A 23,238-nucleotide genomic window follows, 5' to 3' on the forward strand; every position below is an offset into this window, starting at 1 on the left:
TAACAAGGTCTTCTAACATAGAGGTGTTAGGTAACAAGGTCTTCTAACATAGAGGTGTTAGGTAACACGGTCTGGGTCTTCTAACATAGAGGTGTTAGGTAACCAGCCCTGGGTACAGAATAAAGGCACTGTTATGAGCTTGTAAACTGCTCTCTTGTTTAGCATGTGGTTTAGTGCGAGAGGATGTGGTTAGACAAACATTGATACCATCTCCAAGCAGACAGACGTTTCTGTCTCACTTTACTCAAAACGTGGTCTGTAAGCAGGAGGTAAACGTTGAGATGGGAATATACTAAAACAGAGATCAATGGCAATCATTACTGATACTGCCTACGTACCAGTTTCTGAGAAGAACATGGGGGTGGATATGGGGTTTTCATATAAATCCTCATCACCATTATAGGTTTACAGATGTTTGCTTAACATTGTGACAATTGCTTTTGTAATTGTTAAGTTTGATGCTACCAACACAGACTTGTGTTTGTTGGTGAGTGTTTGTGGGATGTTAAAGCTTCTATTTGACTGTAAATACACCAGCTAACTTGTTTTATATACTTATATTTTAAATAATAACAATACATTGTATTTCTAGTTTCTAGCTGCCTTCACACTCCTGCCTTCACTCTCCTTCCTTCACACTCCTGCCTTCACATTCCTGCCTTCACACTCCTTCCTTCACATTCCTGCCTTCACATTCCTGCCTTCACATTCCTGCCTTCACACTCCCTCCTTCACATTCCTCCCTTCACACTCCTGCCTTCACACTCCCTCCTTCACATTCCTACCTTCATATTCCTCTCTACTTATTGTATGGTTTGTTCATATCAATCTCTGCTCCCCTCCTGATTAAGGTACACTGCATTGTCTTTCTTTCAGACGGGCTACAAATCTGGGAAGCAGAAGCTACAGTAGACCGAGACAAGAGCCAGAAAGTGAGTTACCGTCCTATCACCTTTACCAACAGTACTAGCTAACTCCTACACTGTAAAAATAGAAAGTCTCAAAACACCATGACTGTGTAGTGAAACCATGAGAAGTAGTGCACCTAAGCTGAGATCTGGTGTTTGGAGGGTGTTTCAATCTAAACCCAATATAAGAGTTATGACACACTGAATGTGTTTTAACGCTGTAATATGTAACTTTTTGGGTGACCCGACCAAATTCACATAGACATGTGAGTTAAAGATCTATCATTCTCATTGAACGCAACTCTAAGGAGTGGTAGATCTGTTCTATGTGCGCTATTTCTATGCTTCCCATTCTTAAGTTTTTGTACACCAGCTTCAAACAGCTGAAAATACAATATTTGTGGTTATTGAAAATATATTTCACAGCAGTTTAGATGGTACAATGATTCTCTACACTATGCATTGCTTGTTTTGTCACATAAACTGAAATAAGGCAAACAATTGGAATTTTAGCAACCAGGAAATGGCGGAGCAATTTCTGCATATTGCACCTTTAAAACAGAAATGAAGTACTCTGAAACACCCAAAGTGGTTCTTCAACCTGAATATTGATGTTTTTAAGAGAGTGTTGTGAAAACACTTTTTACGGTTTCGGTGCATGTAAAAGTCAGCATCAAAACACAAACACTGTGTTTTCTCATACAACCAATAGTTTACAAATGCTACTAGTTTATAGCCTAAATATCAATATTTTTTTGTGAAATTCCACCTTTATTTGTTCAACGCTTTATTAAGACAGATTAGAAACAGGAGGGGCAGTAAGATGGTACATTTAGTTCAAATTTTACTCAATCAACCACAGCCACAATGTAAAAAATTATTCTGGGGTGAATTTAAATGGACCAACATATAGGCCTACTTAATAAAAATGAATGCAAGTGGTGCAGAGCCTGTGGTCTAGCGGTAACGCCTCCGGCATAGACACGTCACCCGTTTCCACACCGAAGACCGCGGTTAAATTCCCTGCTACAACCCTTCAGTCTGTTTCTCCCACCTATCTGTATCCCCTCTGTCATTTCACAACTGACTCAATGAAGTGTTAAAATATGTTTTAATTAAAATTTAAAAAAATCAATGATTTGTTAATTTAATTTTACTAAAATAATGTTAGAATACATCCAAAATAATATGTTGTTGTAAGGATCTGGGTGTAGCTGGTGCAGAGGAGTCAGGCGCAGGACAGCAGAGATGAGTAACAAAAGGAATTTGACTCAAAAATTCTAAATACATGAAGTAACACCAAGCCCACAAACATCGGACCGAACTTACAATAAACAAACACGCACAAATACCTGAGGAAAACAGAGGGTTAAATAATGAACATGTAATTGGGGAATTGAAACCAGTTGTGTAAAACAAAGACAAAACAAATGGAAAATGAAAAGGGGATCGGCGATGGCTAGAAGGCCGGTGACGTCGAACGCCGAACGTCGCCCGAACAAGGAGAGGGACAAACTACGGCAGAAGTCATGACAGTTGCTCAATTTCTTTCATGAGGATAACCAAAGAGACTGAGAGAGAACATTGAGGGATTGAACTCATTGGAAGTCTTTGGTTTTAACCACCTTGCTTTTCCTATCTTGCCACATGATTGTGTGTAATAAAAAAATAAGTTGACTTTTTGATTCTTTCAAACAATGTTGTATGCATGTTTGAAGGGGATAAAAGTATATTAGTATGAAGCTTGTTGTGCCATGATGAACGCATATCAAAACCGACATTCTATTCTTGCAGTTCAACCTCCAGCTAGTGCTGGTTGTTTGAACACTGTACTTGACAATGCCGGCCAAAAATGTAAGCTTTAAGACACTTCATAAAAAGAGATCTAATTCTGCCCTAAATGGGACTTAAAATATCATAATGGTGTTCAGAAGCTTTTAGAGAGTGGAAACAACACCAAAATAGAAGATATCTAATTCTGCACTAAACAGGACTCGAAACACCAAAATAGTGTTTTCAATGTTTTCTGTTAGTGCTGCCAGTCCCTGGCAAGGTGTTGCACAACACTTGATTAAGTGGTGTTACAACACACCATGTAATGTTTCAGAACATCTCAGGAGGATGTGTTTCAATACTCCAGCAAAGATATGGTTTTCTCTTCTTCAAGTTGGTGGTAGCTCAGTTGCCACTAGTTGTGGTGTTACAAAGCACTTCATTTTAACAGTGTACTTTTCCTTGTCAATGTTCTTCTACATAATGTCATACAGTCTTAGTATAGATATGTCCTTACCGTCGCCCAGTGATACTCTCTATGACAAATGACTGATTGACGTTCATCTGCACCATATGTTATATCTAGAGCATGCTGTTTGTGGAGATCCCTCCGTATCGAGATCCCACCATACATCACGCGGCTAAAGTCAATTTCTATGTGATCAACGGGAGGAGAAAACGCAGTCAGGCGCAGCACTTCACCTACACTCCTTTAACCGGTGAGTCCATCCTTGCTCTATCCTTACATCTTTTAGTCATCATTAGAACTGGATAAGGCCACACCTTACATTGCAAATTTCATCACTATCGGATTGATTACTAGTTGAAGGAATAGTTCAGCCAAGTTACATATTGACAATGTGTCATTTTTTAAATGTGTGTGAACTATCCCTTTAACTTGTTTTGAGCACCAACTGTTAATTATAATCCAAAATCTGATTTAGATTTGATGTCCTTTTCAGTTCCCGCCATTAAAACGGAACCCGTAGATGACTTCCAGTTTGGCCAGCTGGGCTGCGCTGTCTCCCAAATCCTAGGAATGTCATCCAAGTCCTACCACCACACCCCCAGTAGCCATCTCAACCCTCATAGCCACATAGTGGCTGGCATGACATCCTTGGCATCCTGCCAGCTTGCAAGCCATCACGATCCCAATGCCTATCAACCACAGGACCCATCTGTCTATTACCCCAGTAAAAGCCGAAGCCTGGGAAGCACCCCTGTTCTGTATCAAGATATGAACCACCACCCAGTGATGATGCACAGTGGTTCCCCATCTCAGATGTCCTATACCCAGCACTACTCCAGCCAAGCGTCCCAATCCTTCCACCCCTCTCGCTCGGCCACCAATCAGCGTGTTGTCAACGTAGCTGTCCCATTGGCCCAACACCAGCACGCCACCATGGTGGGTGATGGGTACCGGGCTGCAGCTTCATTATGGAAGGTTGGTGACTCGCCAGAGGCCTGTTCCTCAGAAGGCCAGTACCAGGGCTTCATGCACACGGTGGTGCCTGTCTTGAGCAGGTCTCCACCACAACACAGCCACATCCTGACCCAGAGAGGTCCAGCCGCTACAGGGAGCCAGAGTGGGCCAGTCCCTGGGAAGGTGACAGCGAAGCAAGAAAACCTGAACCAAGCCTATCTGGATGATGGTGAGTTAGTACAAAACATATTGGATACTGCAGAAACGTACTGTACTCCAGGCTCCTCTAACTTGTTGTTTTGAATTCGTGACAATGTGTATGGTTAAATGGTTATTGATGCTGGAACTTGAGATGGACTATACTGATATACAGTGCACAGCAACATCTTCAAAGAGACTCTGATATGTTTGAAAGAGGAAACTAATTTAGTCATATCCCTAAGCTTGACTACAGTTTGTACAAAGGAGATACAGATGATGAACAAACATAAACAGAACATATACACACACAAACAAACGTTCTAAATAGTACCAGATAGGGGTTCTTTGTCTTGTAACCATAGCGGAAGCCGGTTTTTAAGATTCAATAAAAGAACCACGCTCATAAGGTTCCAAATGGAACCTGTATGGTGCTGTAAAGGACCTTTTTCCTAAGGTTCTATAATGAACCATTAAAAAAGGTTATATATAGTACCAAAAAAGTGTTTTGCAATGGTTACAACCCTTTTTTATGGTTATTTATAGAACCTTTATGGAGAATGGATCTATAAATAACCACAAGACACCGTCACTGGCCATAGTCATATGTAATATGTAATGGCATAACACAACACTTGAGGTAAACTGGAATGACACTCTCATTCGAGGTTGCACAAAAAGAGCTGTGAGCAAACCATGCAACAAAATATCCAAGTAAGCCACCTCCCATACATTATCACTAAAATATGGGAGGTTGAACCATTGAAGTGCAACAAGGGTTCCACATAGAACCATCACCCTTCCCAAAGAACCCTTGAGGAACCTTCATGTTTTGTGTGTGTGTAGAGCACATGTGAAAACGGTCAGTATGTGAATGTGTGCCAGCAGTAGCCTCCCATTATAAACTGCCCCAGCCTTTGGGCCTTGACAGAGGAGGGATAGGGTCTTCTACTCTGAATCCCTCAGCATCACATCAATTCCTAGACCCAACACTAGATTTGGAGTTTTTGGCAATGAGGCCCTTTATCTACTTCCTAAGAGTCAGATGAACTTATGTATACCATGTGTATGTCTTTGCGTACAGTTTGAGGTTGCGTTAGCATAGATACCCATAGACTTCCAGGCATTTCGTTAACGGTAGTTATCAAAACTATCTCTCTCTTCCTTCATACTGGACACAGAGACATAATGGTATCCATGAGTTCATCTGACTTTGGGGAAGTAGATAAAGGGCCTTATTGCCAAAATCCCGAAGTATCCTTTTGAAAGATTGGATAGCTATGAGTAACCACATTTCCATCCACAGTTCGTATGTGAGTAAAGTCACAACGTATAAAAAAATCATGACAGCTGTGATGGAAACAGGAAGTTTCATTATCATTTTTGAAATGGAGAGAGATCATTTGTTCGTTCGACATGGTGTGATCTTTTTGTTTCGGTAAAATGTATGATGCGAGAAATGGTGGTGGAAACGCCTTCATGCCAAATATTGATATACTAACCGAAGTAAACTTGGAGTCATGCAATGATTTGGTGTGTGGTCCCCTGACTATGACTCGGGAAACTATGCAGTTTATTAGGCTACATACAGTGCCTTGCAAAAGTATTCATCCCCTTTGGCATTTTTCCTATTTTGTTGCATTACAACCTGTAATTTAAATATATTTTATTTGGATTTCATGTAATGGACATACACAAAATAGTCCAAATTGGTGAAGTGAAATGAAAAAAATAACTTGTTTAAAAAAAATTAAAAAAAATAAAAAGTGGTGCCTGCATATGTATTCATCCCCTTTGCTATGAAGCCCCTAAATAAGATCTGGTGCAAACAATTACCTTCAGTAGTCAATCTAAGTGTCACATGAACTGTCACATGATCTCAGTATATATACACCTGTTCTGAGAGGCCCCAGAGTCTGCAACATCACTAAGCAAGGGGCACCACCAAGCAAGCGACACCATGAAGACCAAGGAGCTCTCCAAACAGGTCAGGGACAAAGTTGTGGAGAAGTACAGATCAGGGTTGGGTTATAAAAAAAGATCAGAAACTTTGAACATCCCACGAAGCACCATTAAATCCATTATTAAAAAATGGAAAGAATATGTCACCACAACAAACCTGCCAATAGAGGGCCGCCCACCAAAAGTCACAGACCAGGCAAGGAGGGCATTAATCAGAGGCAACAAAGATACCAAAGATAACCCTGAAGGAGAGAAAAGCTCCACAGCGGAGATTGGAGTATCTGTCCATAGGACCACTTTAAGCCGTACACTCCACAGAGCTGAGCTTTCCAGAAGTGTCCAGAAAAAAGCTATTGCTTAAGGAATAAAATAAGCAAACATGCTTGGTGTTTGCCAAAAGGCATGTGGGAGACTCCCCAAACATATGGAAGAAGGTACTCTGGTTAGATGAGACTAAAATTTAGCTTTTTGGCCATCAAGGAAAACGCTATGTCTGGTGCAAACCCAACACCTTTCATCACCCCGAGAACACCATCCCCACAGTGAAGCATGATGGTGGCAGCATCATGCTGTGGGGATATTTTTCATCGGCGCTAATAGGAAACTGGTCAGAACTGAAGGAATGATGGATGGCACTAAGATACAGGGAAATTCTTGAGGGAAACCTCAAGAGTTGAGACTGGGACAGAGGTTCACCTTCCAGCAGGACAATGACCCTAAGCATACTGCTAAAGCAACACTCGAGTAGTTTAAGGGGAAACATTTAAATGTCTTGGAATGGCCTAGTCAAAGCCCAAACCTTAATCCAATTGAGAATATGTGGTATGACTTAAAGAATGCTGTACACCAGCGGAACCCATCCAACTTGAAGGAGCTTTTGCCCAGCTTTGAAGAATGGGCAAAAATCCCAGTGGCTAGATGTGCCAAGCTTATAGAGACATACCCCAAGAGACTTGCAGCTGTAATTGCTGCAAAAGGTGGCTCTACAATGTATTGACTTTGGGAGTGTGAATAGTTATGCACGCTCAAGTTTTGTTTTTTTGTCTTATTTCTTGTTTGTTTCACAATAAAAAATATATTGCATCTTCAAAGTGGTAAGCATGTTGTGTAAATCAAATGATAGAAACCCCCCAAACATCAAAATAGGAAAAATGCCAAGGGAGGTGAATACTTTCGCAAGCCACTGTATTAATTTAATTATGATGAACTTCACAGGGTGGTAAAAGTGCACGGTGATCTTGATGCTCCTTTCCAATAAATATCAAGAGTTTGATTCTGATGACATATTCGATGCTTGACTGCCATTTGACAAATAAAAATATTCCATAATTATCCATAATAGTCTCATGTAGACTAGCCAACCCACACTGCATCTGTGAGCTGTTGGCTAGAGAGCACGTGCCAAAACTAGAGTAGAGACATTTACTATTTAACACAACAGTTTGTGACAAAATGTGATGGAAACACTTTGAACTTCAGATTTCTATTTGGTACTTGAAAACTTAAGCGAAAAAGTACATTTTATGTGCACTGTCATCACGCACTGATTTTTATACACAAGTCCGCTTGGTGGAAACAAACCACTGGTGGGAAAATGCGCATATTTTCGTTATGCAGATTTTTGATATTCACATGAAGAACTGTTGCCAATTGGATGGAAACCTAGCTAGTAATATGGTGACAATTCCACTTAGTGTATCAGAGGGCAAGAGGGAGTTACCAGGGTGTTACTTACACTTATTCAGTTCTCTTAAATCTACAAGTACCTAGACTGGGGTGTCTGAAGGTTTTAGACTTTTCCTTTCAATTAAGACCTAAACAACCAGGTGAGGGGAGTTCCTTACTAATGTTACATTCCCACAAGACAAACTCAGTGTCGCTCACAACAAAGGGAACTAACAAAGAAAAATACATTTGACTACGAAAACATAACAGAAAGGGGTTCTGAAAAGGCACCCATGTGGGTGCCAACTGAATGTTGGCAAAGCCACTAGTAAGGGGTTCTAAAAGACACCCATGCCCACTAGGTTTGCCTCCCGAAAAGACAAACTAAAAGAAAAACCCACAACAACTTAGGACAGGGAGTAAAAAGAATATGGAGCGAAACAAACAGGGATAATAACAAAAATCAGCCTTCTTTCAAACTTAAACGGTTCGAAACTGCACCTCAGCTGCCGTGAAGTATAGCTTTCCCAACATCTCTCAAGCTCCACTGGAGCACTGGGCCAGCCACTCTTAAATATCACCTGGCTAGCACAGGTGAAACACCTTCTGACTAACGAGATGGACAAGCCAGCACAGGTGAAACACCTTCTGACTAAATCAAATCAAATCAAATTTTATTTATCACATACACGTGGTTAGCAGATGTTAATGCGAGTGTAGCGAAATGTTTGTGCTTCTAGTTCCGACAATGCAGTAATAACCAACGAGTAATCTAACCTAACAATTCCACAACAACTACCTTATACACACAAGTGTAAAGGGATGAAGAATATGTACATACAAATATATGAATGAGTGATGGTACAGAACGGCATAGGCAAGATGCAGTAGATGGTATAGAGTACAGTATATCCATATGAGAGGAGTAATGTAGGGTATGTAAACATATGAAAGTGGCATTGTTTAAAGTGGCTAGTGATACATGTATAACATAAAGATGGCAAGATGCAGTACATGGTATAGAGTACAGTATATACATATGAGATGAGTAATGTAGGGTATGTAAACATTATATTAAATGGCATTGTTTAAAGTGGCTAGTGATACATTTTTACATCCATTTTTCCATTATTAAAGTGGCTGGAGTTGAGTCAGTATGTTGGCAGCAGCCACTCAATGTTAGTGATGGCTGTTAAACAGTCTGATGGCCTTGAGATTGAAGCTGTTTTTCAGTCTCTCGGTCCCTGCTTTGATGCACCTGTACTGACCTCGCCTTCTGGATGATAGCGGGGTGAACAGGCAGTGGCTCGGGTGGTTGTTGTCCTTGATGATCTTTATGGGCTTCCTGTGACATCGGGTGGTGTAGGTGTCCTGGAGGGCAGGTAGTTTGCCCCCGGTGATGCGTTGTGCAGACCTCACTACACTCTGGAGAGCCTTACGGTTGTGGGCGGAGCAGTTGCCGTACAAGGCGGTGATACAGCCCGACAGGATGCTCTCGATTGTGCATCTGTAAAAGTTTGTGAGTGCTTTTGGTGACAAGCCAAATTTCTTCAGCCTCCTGAGGTTGAAGAGGCGCTGCTGCGCCTTCTTCATCACCCTGTCTGTGTGGGTGGACCAATTCAGTTCGTCCGTGATGTGTACACCGAGGAACTTAAAACTTACTACCCTCTCCACTACTGTCCCGTCGATGTGGATAGGGGGGTGCTCCCTCTGCTGTTTCCTGAAGTCCACGATCATCTCCATTGTTTTGTTGATGTTGAGTGTGAGGTTATTTTCCCGACACCACACTCCGAGGGCCCTCACCTGCTCCCTGTAGGCCATCTCGTTGTTGTTGGTAATCAAGCCTACCACTGTAGTGTCGTCTGCAAACTTGATGATTGAGTTGGAGGCCTGCATGGCCACGCAGTCGTGAGTGAACAGGGAGTACAGGAGAGGGCTCAGAACGCACCCTTGTGGGGCCCCAGTGTTGAGGATCAGCGGGGTGGAGATGTTGTTACCTACCCTCACCACCTGGGGGCGGCCCGTCAGGAAGTTCAGTACCCAGTTGCACAGTGCGGGGTCGAGGCTTGATGACGAGTTTGGAGGGTACTATGGTGTTAAATGCTGAGCTGTAGTCGATGAACAGCATTCTCACATAGGTGTTCCTCTTGCCCAGATGGGTTAGGGCAGTGTGCAGTGTGATTGCGATTGCGTCGTCTGTGGACCTATTGGGGCGGTAAGCAAATTGGAGTGGGTCTAGGGTGTCAGGTAGGCTGGAGGTGATATGGTCCTTGACTAGTCTCTCAAAGCACTTCATGATGACGGAAGTGAGTGCTACAATGCGGTAGTCGTGTAGCTCAGTTACCGTAGCTTTCTTGGGAACAGGAACAATGGTGGCACTCTTGAAGCATGTGGGAACAGCAGACTGGGATAAGTATTAATTGAATATGTCCGTAAACACACCAGCCAGCTGGTCTGCGCATGCTCTGAGGACGCGGCTGGGGATGCCGTTTGGGCATGCAGCCTTGCGAGGGTTAACACGTTTAAATGTTTTACTTACGTCGGCTGCAGTGAAGGAGAGTCCACAGGTTTTGGTAGCGGGCCATGTCAGTGGCACTGTATTGTCCTCAAAGCGAGCAAAGAAGTTGTTTAGTCTGTCTGGGAGCAAGACATCCTGTTCCGCAACAGGGCTGGTTTTCTTTTTGTAATCCGTGATTGACTGTAGACCCTGCCACATACCTCTTGTGTCTGAGCCGTTGAATTGCGACTCTATTTTGTCTCTGTACTGGGACTTAGCTTGTTTGATTGCCTTGCGGAGAGAATAGCTACACTGTTTGTATCCGGTTATGTTTCCGGTCACCTTGCCCTGGTTAAAAGCAGTGGTTTGCGCTTTCAGTTTTGTGCGAATGCTGCCATCAATCCACGGATTATGGTTTAGGAATGTTTTAATAGTTGCTGTGGGTACGACATCGCTGATGCACTTGCTAATAAACTCACTCACCGAATCAGCGTATTCATCAATGTTGTTGTTTGACGCAATGCGGAACATATCCCAATCCACGTGATCGAAGCAATCTTGAAGCGTGGAATCAGATTGGTCGGACCAGCGTTGAACAGACCTGAGCGCGGGAGCTTCCTGTTTTAGTCTCTGTCTATAGGCAGGGAGCAAGAAAATGGAGTCGTGGTCAGCTTTTCCAAAAGGAGGGCGGGGGAGGGCCTTATATGTGTCGCGTAAGTTAGAATAACAATGATCCAGGGTTTTACCAGCCCTGGTAGCACAATCGATATGCTGATAGAATTTAGGGAGTCTTGTTTTCAGATTGGCCTTGTTAAAATCCCCAGCTACAATGAATGCAGCCTCAGGATATGTGGTTTACAGTTTACATAAAGTCAAATAAAGTTTGTTCAGGGCCGTCGATGTGTCTGCTTGGGGGGAAATATATGTGGCTGTGATTATAATCGAAGAGAATTCTCTTGGTAGATAATGCGGTCGACATTTGATTGTGAGGAATTGTAAGTCAGGTGAACAGAAGGACTTGAGTTCCTGTATGTTGCTATTATCACACTACGTCTCATTAATCATAAGGCATACCCCCCCCCCCCCCCCCCCCTCTTCTTACCAGAAAGATGCTTGTTTCTGTCGGCGCGATGCGTGAAGAAACCAGCTGGCTGTACCGACTCTGATAGCATGTCTCGAGTGAGCCATGTTACAGTCTCTTATGTTTCTCTGGAATGCTACCCTTGCTCGGATTTCATCAACCTTGTTGTCAAGAGACTGCATAGTTTCCTAGGAACGCGAAGCGAGGCGGCCATCTCTGTCGGCGCTGTGTGTGTGTGACGAGATGGACAAGAGATGTAACGATGTAACGAGATGGACAAGCCAGCACAGGTGAAACACCTTCCTACTAACGAGATGGACAAGCCAGCACAGGTGAAACACCTTCTGACTAACGAGATGGACAAGCCAGCACAGGTGAAACACCTTTTGACTAATGAGATGGACAAGCCAGCACAGGTGAAACACCTTCTGACTAACGAGATGGACAAGCCAGCACAGGTGAAACACCTTCCGATTAACGAGATGGACAAGCCAGCACAGGTGAAACACCTTCCGACTAACGAGATGGACAAGCCAGCACAGGTGTAACACATTCTTACTAACAAGGTGACACAAATCGGTGCTCCCTACGTGTGTGTGCTACCTCGAAAATAGAAAAACCGAAACCTGTAACACTAATTAGCGTGTCAAGTACAAGGGTGGACACTCTTGTACTACAAGGGTGGACACTCTTGTACGTGTCAAGTACAAGGGTGGACACTCGGCCTGCCGTGGAATGAGTTTGACACATATGACCCAGGAGGCAGGGTGGAAGAGTGTAGGGGTTGATATGGGATTCAGAGTAACACTTTTTTTTGTGGATGCTCCCTTTCCCTTGCTTGTCCAGCTATGTGGGTCAAAGCTTTAAATAGTCCCCAGCTAAAAGTCAGCTGAAGTTGTTTATCTGTGTGTGAACAGACACTAAGCCTGGCAAGGTCAGTGAGAGTACACGCTATCGATCATTTCAGAATGGATACAATTAGACTCCCCTAGTCGCTAAATGTGCTTTGGCATTCAAATAATGACGATTTAGCAAGCCTTCGTCATGACTAAACTCTACATGTTGTGAAGTCTGCCATTACATCTAGTTATTTGTGTATTGTGTTGAATATTGCAGAGACTTGTGTGTTCATTTATGATTCATTGCTTTTCAGAGGTAAATAAAATAAAGTTGAGCATGTGATCTGGACAGAATTGACATGCAGTTCTCACCATATATATTTGGACAGTGAAGCTAACATTTTACATTTTGGCTCTATACTCCAGTATTTTGGATTTGAGATCAAGAGTACAGTGTCACCTTTTATTTGAGGCAATTTTCATAAATATCTGATTTACCGTTTAGAAGTAAAAGCACTTCATGTATCTAGTCCTCCCATTTGGAGAAGTCATAAGTACATGGACAAATTCACTTAAAGAAGTAGTCAGAAGTATATTTGATCCCATATCCATTGCATGCAATCACTATACCAAGTACAAACTTGTACTGTGACCTCATATTCATAATTTCATCTCAAATCTAAAATGCTGGAGAGTAAAAAAGTATTAATTGTTAGTATTAAAATGTTTGCTTTACTGTTCAAATATGGTGAGGACTCTAGTAGGCAAAAAGAAAAAGGCCATATGTTTGAGTATAATACGTTACAGTATAATACATTACAGTATAATGTATTCATTCTGTTTTATTAACACATCAATGACAATATATAACCATTACAATTCATTAAAAAGAAACCAAGAAAAAGCTCAATTCTGTTAATGTTTTTGGAAATACACTTTCACTTATTTGAAAATACTAAAATACACTGACCCAAATACACTTCCATGCATTTAACCCAGGTATTTTAAAATAGTATTTGAAATAAGCATTTGAAAATACTCTCAAATACAAATTGGTAGAGTATTTCGTTTTTACAAATTACCATTCCAATACTCAAATAAGAGTACTTGTTTTGGACTGTGTATTTGAAAATGCTCAAATACACAGAAAAAAGTATTTTAAATACCAGATACTCATATACATGTGTATTTGAACCCAGGGCTGATACATTATAATAGTTAGTTTGCTACAGAATGTGGTTTAACATGGAAACAATGCCTTTGGTTAGCTTATACTGTAGGTGTCGGAAAACACATATACATCTGTACATTCTAGAGAGAAGTTTCCGTTTGATCTTATTTAGTACAGAAACAGGAAGCACTACCAAATAAAGTGAGTACCTGTTGCAAAGATGATCTCTGCCTGTGGTTGCTGGGAAAAAACAGTGATATGACACCTTGTGGAGCATAAGTGTCAATGCGATTTGTAAACTGGCAGTACACCATTAGAAGTACTACAGGCCTATGTGTTACACACTGTCCTAACCATTATCCCACACTTTCTTGTTCTCCAGTGAATGACATCATAAGGAATGATCTGACTGTCCGCAGTAACGAGCAGTAAAGAGCATCTATATTGTGACCAACAATCACACGGGCTCCAGAAAGGCCATGACGTCATTCTACTGTCTGATTGCCCTCCTTCATATGTACTGTATATAGGGTGTTAAGTCAAAATCGCATCTTTTGACAAATGGGTAGAATAATATGTTAATTGTGTAGATAATCCTCTAAGAAAACAAATGGTCCAAATCTCATATCTTTATCATAATATGTTCACAAGTTATTGGAGTTTTTACCCTTGTAGGATGGCCAGAATTACGGTGACTAAATCAATGGATGCCAGAGAAAAAAATCAAAAAAGTTAAAAATCAGGAAAATTGCATTGGATCAGCTAGGCTGGACTCTGGGCTACCGGCTACCTGACAGGCTCACTTTCCCATTGGGACAAAAAACTATTTAGAGATAAGATGGATATCGATTTTGAGAAGACATTGTATTTTCATATTTTAGTATATGCTTTTCATATTAATTTGAATTTCCTGTTATTTTTTGAAGATTTCACTGAGTGTGTACCAGAAGCGGTGAGTGGGTAAAATCCCTGAGCAAGCCAAGAAAGTAAAAAAGTCATTTTACAACCTACGTTTTGATAATTGCGTTGTTTGCTCTATAACCCATTCGTTCATACGCCACCGTGATATACAATAAGGCCCATGACAACAAAAAGACAACAGTCACACAGTGGCGGAATAAATTCAACTACACATACTTTTGTTTCACAAAACCGGAGAGCAACATCTGTCCAGTGAAGTCCACAAAGCAAATATTGCATGCAACAAACAGTTATATCGCCTGCAGCATAGTCAAGCAAGTTAATGTTTTCTACTGATTTAGAACCACAGAGATGCCGCAAGTCAGCACAAAGACAAAAAGAGCCCTGCCTCTGCTATTTCAGCACCATTTCAACTTAAACATTTAAACATCATCAAATCAACAAGGCTATTTATGCTTAGTTTAATACACTGAAAACAAACTTAAAGATACCAAAAATGATTTAGTCCAATCAATGTTGCTAAATATCATGTGGCTGTCCATGGTATTGATTTCTGTCAGTCTGTGTGTATGTATGTGTGTGTGCGCATGGAAGTAAAACAAAAAATGTGGACTCCCCCTACTGGTAGACTAGTTGAACGCCAATGCCATCCTCCTCACTTTCATGTTGGCACAACGGTTTAGGGCTCTGTCATACTGTATACTTTTAGTTTTGTTGTCATAGGCTACCTAGCTAAAATGCTTGCTAGTCTAACTTCCTCGCATGGGCAACAATGAACCAGCTAAGTTAGCTAGCTAGTTAATGTGAGCCTACTAGACTACATCTAGGCTACATATTGAACTTAAATCATCTCAGGCCAGTGGCACAACATATTCATTTATGGTTTGATCAGAATCGCCGTCATTGGCCTGTACAGAGAATTAAGTCAAAACCACAAGTCTAAATCCACATCTCCATCCATGGCTTAGGAAAGGGCCAATTTAGCAAGCTAGCTACTGCCGTACATCAACACAAGCGATCCAGAAGATCTGATTTGATTGGTGTGAAGCCAAATCTAAACTGGCCTCCCTTGGGGGGCGTTTTGCTGCACCAGAACAACCCACAGTTGAGCTTAGCTCAACGATGATTGGCTAATTATTTTATTTTTTAATCAAGGGAGGCCAAATGCTTGCTGGCATCAATTAATCAATTGCTACAGCGTCAACATGTTATACTCTTTTGTTCCAGACAGCATCAGATACATGGGCGATACATACTGAGACAGAGGGGCGCTGTTTCCCTCACTCAGATGAGATTTCTCCGGTGAGATTCAGCCACTTGCGAATTGAAGGAAAATTATGAAAACACAGAGAGAAGAACGATGTATTGGTCAAATATTTGGGGAAGCCTTGCTTCCCTTGGCATTCATGAATACACGCCACTGAGCGTATACCAAACATTTTAATTTTCAAAGCCTTTTAACATTTAATTCAGTTTGTGTCATGCTAATTTAGATTTTTGTGACCCGCGGAAACAACTTTAAAGATGACGACCACAAAATGTAAAATCCTCAAAAGTTGTTAAAAGAAACCTGCACACCTATGCCAACATAGCTCGGTGCTCATTATCGAATGTATTACGTACAAATCCAACTTTTTTGATATAATGCTAAGGATATGTTACATTTCATCACCAAAGAGCCAAAGTGCGTTTTCACCAACATCGTACTGTATATACTGTATTGTGGATGCAGATGGTATCCAGTTAGGGGTATGCAGTGCCGGATTTCAATAAGTGTGCTGACCATGGGCTACCTTTTAAACAGTTTTATTATTTTATCATGTGTAATCATGTATGTAGCCTCAATGTAAGCTTTTGTAATTGTAAATAAAAACAACTTCATGAAAATGTCTGTAATTACTAAGAAAATTATGAAAAAAACTGAATATGATTGAGAAACATATTTTATTCTGTCATGTTGGCAATTTCATTTTATTTTTTTATTTTATTATTTTATTTAGTCTGCCTGTCATTCAAATATATATTTAAAATCTTATTGTTTGTTGATTAAATGGATCTCGAAATAAATCAATGTCTATATGTCATGAGTTTTATAGTCCAAAAATGGATGTAGCAATCACAGATTTCCATTGATTTGTAATACCAATGCAGTCAATCTAATTGGACATAACCCAACCCTACCAAAGGTGCCATACCTCTTCTGGATGATGACTTTTTAATGTAATCAAATATACCAAAAATTGTATCCAACTTTGCGCCGCCCCATTGGTCTCCCGGTCGCAGTTGGCTGCGACAGAGCCTGGACTCAAACCAGGATCTCTAGTGGCATAGCTAGCACTGCAATGCAGTACCTTAGACCACTGCGCCACTCGGGAGGCGTCAGATAAATTTCGTCACAGCTGTACATTTTATTGTATTTTCTATAAGACTTCTAACGATTGTTGGTTGTAGTTTAATATTACACCCCTGTCCAATGAACATCAAGGTGAGGCTGTCTAAACATGGCTGAACCATGAGGGGTTCTCCAATGAACACCAAGGCGAGGCTGTCTAAACATGGCTGAACCACGAGGGGTTATCCAATAACAACAAGGTGAGGCTGTCTAAACAGGGCTGAACCACGAGGGGTTCTCCAATGAACAACAAAGTGAGGCTGTCTAAACATGGCTGAACCACGAGGGGTTATCCAATAACACCAAGGTGAGGCTGTCTAAACATGGCTGAACCACGAGGGGTTCTCCAATGAACAACAAAGTGAGGCTGTCTAAACAGGGCTGAACCACGAGGGGTGATCAGATGCAGTAGATTGAAAGGAAGGTATTTTCCCCTTGGCTGAGAACGTCTACGTTCCCCTCTGCCTTCTAGTGGCTGCTTCTTGCAGGTACCTGCACCATCGCTCAGCTCATCCTTGGGTTTGAATGTTTCATATGCTGGAAGGTACTTCTCCTGTTTAAAAAAGGTTAAAAAAGATTATAAATAAACAAAAACTTAAATCTAGCTTATACAAATCTGGTGAGCAACATTTGAGTAATGGCCTAGAGTACTAGTGGTGAATAACAGGATAGCAGGCTATTGTTGTGTTTTTCTATCCCTATACAAATAGTCTCCAGAGGCCTTGGAAGCAGACGGTCTCTTCCTCTCTTGCCGTGTGATATGAACATAAATGTAAGAACCGTTGTTCTTGACGTCCATTGCATTACCTGCCTATGTGGTTCTGGTGAGGTGGTAATCAGAAATGATGGACAAACTATCCTTCTGTCGAGGTTTGAATTCCTCATCAAAATCAAATTATAGCTCAGAGACCAGGTCACTAGTAGATGAGACGTCAATTTTTTTTGAATGCCAAGAGATGTTCCCATAGGCAGGAGATGGTGGAGGCACTGGGCTCCGTATCTGTACAGGAGATGGAAGGAGCCTCAACTGATGCACATTCCACATATACTGTAGCTCAAGCATAAAACAATAATTTAATATGTAGGCTATTTTGTATTTGGTTAAATTGCTAAGTAATGACATCCTACAGTAACTATGTCTATAGGCCTGATTTAGCACCTTGCTATCTCTTTCTACACAAAATGAACTGATGCAAAATCCTTACCAGCTCAGAGCAGGGTGGAAACAGCAGTCATTATGGGCATCACAGCCCATGTTTAGATCCTGAGTCAGGCCACTTGAAGCTGTTTCAGCACTGGGCTTGACGGCTTCATCTTTCAGGTCCTTCAGGAGGAACTGTATGGCAGAGTGTCAACCAATACAGTTGATTGGCTCCCACACATTAATCTCATCAACCAATGGAGAGACGTTATTAGATGCTTGGGAATATCTATCTATCTATCTATCTATCTATCTATCTACAGTACCTTCGGAAAGTATTCAGACCCCTTGACTTTTCCCACATTTTGTTAGGTTACAGCCTTATTCTAAAATGTATTCAAAAAATGTTTTCCCCCTCATCAATCTACACACAATACCCCATAATGACAAAGCAAAAACAGTTTTTTAGAATTTTTGCTAATTTATGAAAAATAAAAACCTGAAATATCATATTTACATAAGTATTCAGACCCTTTCCTCAATACTTTGTTGAAGCAACTTTGGCAGCGATTACAGCTACAAGCTTGGCACACTTGTATTTCGGGAGATTCTCCCATTGTTCTCTGCAGATCCTCGCAAGCCCTGCCAGGTTGGATGGGGAGAGTTACTGCACAGCTATTTTCAGATCTCTCCAGAGATGTTTGATCGGGTTCAAGTCCGGGCTCTAGCTGGGCCGCACAAGGACATTCAAAGACTTGTCCCGAAGCCAATCCTGCGTTGTCTTGGCTATGTGATTAGGGTCATTGTCCGTTTGGAAGGTGAAACTTCGCCCCAGTCTGAGGTCCTGGGTGATGTGAAGCAGGTTTTCATCAAGGATCTCTCTGTACTTTGCTCCGTTCATCTTTGCTTCGATTCTGACTAGTCTCCCAGTCCCTGCCGCTGAAAAACATCCCCACAGCATGATGCTGCCACCACCATGCATCAACTTAGGGATGGTGCCAGGTTTCCTCCAGATGTGACGCTTGGCATTCAGGCCAAAGAGTTCAATCTTGGTTTCACCAGACCAGAGATTCTTGTTTCTCATGGTCTGAGAGTCTTTAGGTGCCTTTTGGCACTCCAAGCGGGCTGTCATGTGCCTTTTACTGAGGAGTGGCTTCCGTCTGGCCACTCTACCATAAAGGCCTAATTGGTGGAGTGCTGCAGAGATGGTTGTCTTTCTGGAAGGTTATCCCATCTTCACAGAGGAACTCTAGAGCTCTGTCAGAGTGACCATCGGGTTCTTGGTCACCTCCCTGACCAAGGCCCTTCTCCCCCGATTGCTCAGTTTGGCCGGGAGGACAGCTCTAGGAAGAATCTTGGTGGTTCCAAACTTTTTCCATTTAAGAATGATGTAGGCCACTGTGTTCTTAGAAACCTTCAATGCTGCAGAAATGTTTTTGTACCCTTCCCCAGATCTGTGCCTCGACACAATCCTGTCTCGGAGCTCTAAAGACAATTCCTTCGACCTCATTCCAAATCATGTCCAATCAATTGAATTTACCACAGGTGGACTCCAATCAAGTTGTAGAAACATCTCAAGGATGATCAATGGAAACAGGATGCACCTGAGCTCAATTTCGAGACTTATAGCAAAGGGTCTGAATACTTATGTAAATAAGGATCTTTTTAAATTTTATTTGTAACACATTTGCAAAAATTCTGAAAACCTGTTTTCGGTTTGTCATTATGGGGTATTGTGTGTATATTGCTGAGAAAACTGTTTTATTTAATCCATTTTAGAATAAGGCTGTAACGTAACAAAATGTGGAAAAAGGGAAGTGGTCTGAATACTTTCCAAAGGCACTGTATCTATAACCCAACCATCAGGCCTAATTGAACATATACGCCTACCTTGATATAGCCTACCTTTCTTCACAAAAACGTATTTCAATCATTTTAGAATGACCGAATTCTGCTCACATGATATAAGATCGTTCTCCATATTTGCTTTTTTTTTATACCATATAATATTGATATTACAATTTAGAAACTGAGTAACGTGGTGTCCTGGTTGTTTACTAAACCATGAATAATCGTATCTCGAGAATTCTGTGAATTCTGAAAATGATGATGATGTGTTGGTGTCACAGACAGAAGGGGAAACCCAGACACATCACTGGGGCTATGAAGCTGAAGCATCCGTTTAGAACCTTTTCTCACCATCAAATATGGTAGTGAGAGGAAGTCTAGTCGCGGGTAGTGAGAGGATGGAACTAGGTGAAACTGGGCTGACAGTCTTCTAATTTTATCATTGATGAAACATCTGATCTCAATCAATTTTTCAGTTCCCAAAACTAAACTCTGTTACGAACACAGTATACTAACATTTATAAAGTTGACGCTTTACCAAAGTTTTACAAAATTGCGTTGGTTAGAAGAGAGTGCAAGGGCGAATTGTTTGTGCACACGAGCACTCTACAGATGAGGCGTCCCCTAACAGAAACATGCAAATACACGCTACAACGCGCCAATAGGATCTTGCTAGCTCGTGTTTGGCTTTGCCCACCTCCTTGCTGGTTCTGTCCACTATGCTTCATTTGTTCCCACTGTAAACGTCACAGATGAACTATCTTGGGGTAGTTATAAATATCTTTGTTTTGTATTGTGAACCTGTATTGTTACATCGGCATGGAATTCTAATTACAATCAAGTGTTGGAGATCTGTAAAGTTCTGTTTGTTGAGGAAAAATATAATTATGTCTCTTGTAGGCTCATTTGATCATTTTAATTTACTGGGCTATTCGTTATATTTTTGTATCACATATAATCAACCATGTTTTATACAGTGTAACTGTTTATCTAATCCTTCATTCAACCATATGTATTCATGTGACTTTCGTTTCTAATATTGTGATTTTTTGCATGTTATAAATATAATTTACAACTTCTTTCCACTGTCTCAATTTTTTCATCTGTCATCTCATTTTGTCAGAATCTTTCCACTCTCTCATTTTTCTTCTTCTCTTATCTAATTTTTGCATGTTATAGACCTTAATATAATTTCCAACGTCATTCCATTGTCAATTTTTTTGTAATCTCTCATCTCATTTTGGTTAGATTATCTCTTGGTAAAAACATTTTCATGTACTCTACAACATCCGTAGAGCACAACCTTTCCTCACACAGGAAGCGGTGCAGGTCCTAATCCAGGCATTTGTCATCTCCCGTATATACTACTGCAAATCTCTGTTGGCTGGGCTCCCCGCATGTGCCATCAAACCCCTGCAATGTATCCAGAATGGCGCAGCCATGGTGTTCAACCTTCCTAAATCCCCCCATGTTACCCCGTCGAAGCTTGCATCATCTTCAAGACCCTGGTGCTTGCCTGCGGTGCAGAACGGGGAACTGGCCCTCTTTACGTCAGACCATGCTCAAACCCTACATCCCAACTCGAGCACTCCGTTTTGCCACCTCTGGTTTCTTGGCCCACCCATCCCTGCGGGAGTGCAGCTCCTGCTCTGCCGAGTCAAAGCTCTTCTCTTTCCTGGGACCCCAATTGTGGAACAAGCTTTCTCCTATCTTCAGATAACTCGCACGGCGCCCATGACGACCCCCTCAATGTATGTATTTTATTTTTAAGAATACAAACAAAGCACTTGTCCCTTTTCCACTAACACTGACTTTGCTGATAAATACTTTGTTGTCTCACCTAGTTATGTTAAAATGAATGCACTAATTGTATACCTCTGAATAAGGCGTCTGTTAAATTACTAAAATGTAAATTGTAAAAATAAATTACAGTAGAGGGCGACGTTTCCCAGGGTAGGCCCTACTGTAGTTACTAGAGCCACAAAGTCATAAACCCCGCCTATTTCTACAATTTATCTTCTTAAAATCTTATTTTAAACCTATCCCTAACCTTAACCATGCTGCTAACCGTATGCATAACACCAACCTTAAATGAAGACCAAAAATAACTTTTTTGTTTTAACAGCCAATTTTGACTTTGTGGTTATGGTTACTAGTGGAAACCCTTTATCGGGAATTCACATTAAATTAAGAAAGGAAGCGGATTGATGACTTGACTTCCCACAATGACTTGACTTCCGATGCAAATGTTAGCGCTGTATCATACTTTTTGCCCTGATACAAATTACATTGAACTCACGAACACTCAATGTTGTGTTTGGTGCTGTAAAAAGAACGAATGACGAATTGAGTAAGTGCCCTAGTAAGCTTTTATTTGAAATTGTATGGTTGGATTCGCCGAATTAGTGATGGGCATTCGTTTGGCTCAGCTCACAAAAAAAGAGCCGCCTCTTTTGGCTCCCAAACGGCTCTTTAAAAAAAAAAGGCCTTGTATTTTTTCAAGTCAAACAGTTTGCGATAGTTTGACTATGATTGGTGTTAAAACAATTCTAATTACATTATTAAATTAAATCATACTCTACCTTAACCACAATGTATTTAAAAATGCATTGGTTTGTTATGAAAAATAATGCTATTAAACATTTGCAGTTAAAGTATAACTTTAGTGCATATAAATCTAACCATTCAAAATGAATACAATCTGAACAGCATAATGGAATATTGCACCATATCAAAGAAAAATAAATAACAATTTGCAAAAGTGCAGCCTCCCACAAATTGAAATAAATGTAAAAAATAAGGATGGTATTACATATGTGCATTTAAAGTATAACTTTTTTAATATATATAAACAAAGTACATATAAATGTAACAATTCAAAACGAATACAATCTGAACAACATAATAATATAATATTGCACCATATCAAAGAAAAATAAATAACAATGTGCAAAACTGCAGCATCCCACTTAAAACATTAAACTGGTCCCTCTTTTCTCTCTCTTCTTTATTGCCATGTTATAACCAGCAGCACACAGCAATGCTGACCATATTTTGCTTTTATGAGAGATTTGCATTCAGAAATGCAAGCTGCCTCACTTTCGAGGGGCTGATGCAGTTTCTTCTCTCAGTAATTATTTGTCCCGTTTTCGAGAAGACCCTCTCAGAGGGAACGGATGTGGCCAATATGCAGAGTCTCCATGTCATGACTTTAGTAAGCCGTGGGTAGACAGAGGCCTTGTTCTTCCACCAGCTCAGAGGATCTGCAGATCTTTGAAGGAGGGGCTCCTCCAAATAAGATCGGAGCTCCATTATGGCATCTGCTGAGGGATTCCTTCGTGCTGCATCCCCAGTTGCTATCTCGTCAAAAAGCATCCAAACAGCAGAAGTTTGTGGCACTACTGCTGGTGCTTCTGCTC

At 41.0% G+C, this 23,238-nt stretch overlaps 1 protein-coding gene across 4 annotated transcripts in view; it reads left to right on the forward strand.

Annotated features, from left to right (window-relative positions):
- Positions 1–16,681, forward strand: part of LOC129815721 (nuclear factor of activated T-cells, cytoplasmic 2-like) — a 37,166-nt gene extending 20,485 nt beyond the window's left edge. For 2 of the 4 annotated variants that reach the window (XM_055869785.1, XM_055869786.1), the window contains exons 7-10: positions 877–932; positions 3,268–3,400; positions 3,644–4,333; positions 13,900–16,673. In XM_055869785.1, coding sequence (XP_055725760.1) covers positions 877–932; positions 3,268–3,400; positions 3,644–4,333; positions 13,900–13,949 — 929 coding nt within the window. In that variant the 3' untranslated portion in view covers positions 13,950–16,673. Of the gene's footprint in view, positions 1–876; positions 933–3,267; positions 3,401–3,643; positions 11,499–13,899 lie in introns of those variants that run through there. The other 2 variants (XM_055869787.1, XM_055869784.1) reach the window with 2 other exon arrangements.
- Positions 16,682–23,238: the final 6,557 nt, after the last annotated feature.

This window comes from Salvelinus fontinalis, chromosome 18 (assembly GCF_029448725.1).
Source record: "Salvelinus fontinalis isolate EN_2023a chromosome 18, ASM2944872v1, whole genome shotgun sequence".
Lineage (NCBI taxonomy): Eukaryota > Metazoa > Chordata > Actinopteri > Salmoniformes > Salmonidae > Salvelinus > Salvelinus fontinalis.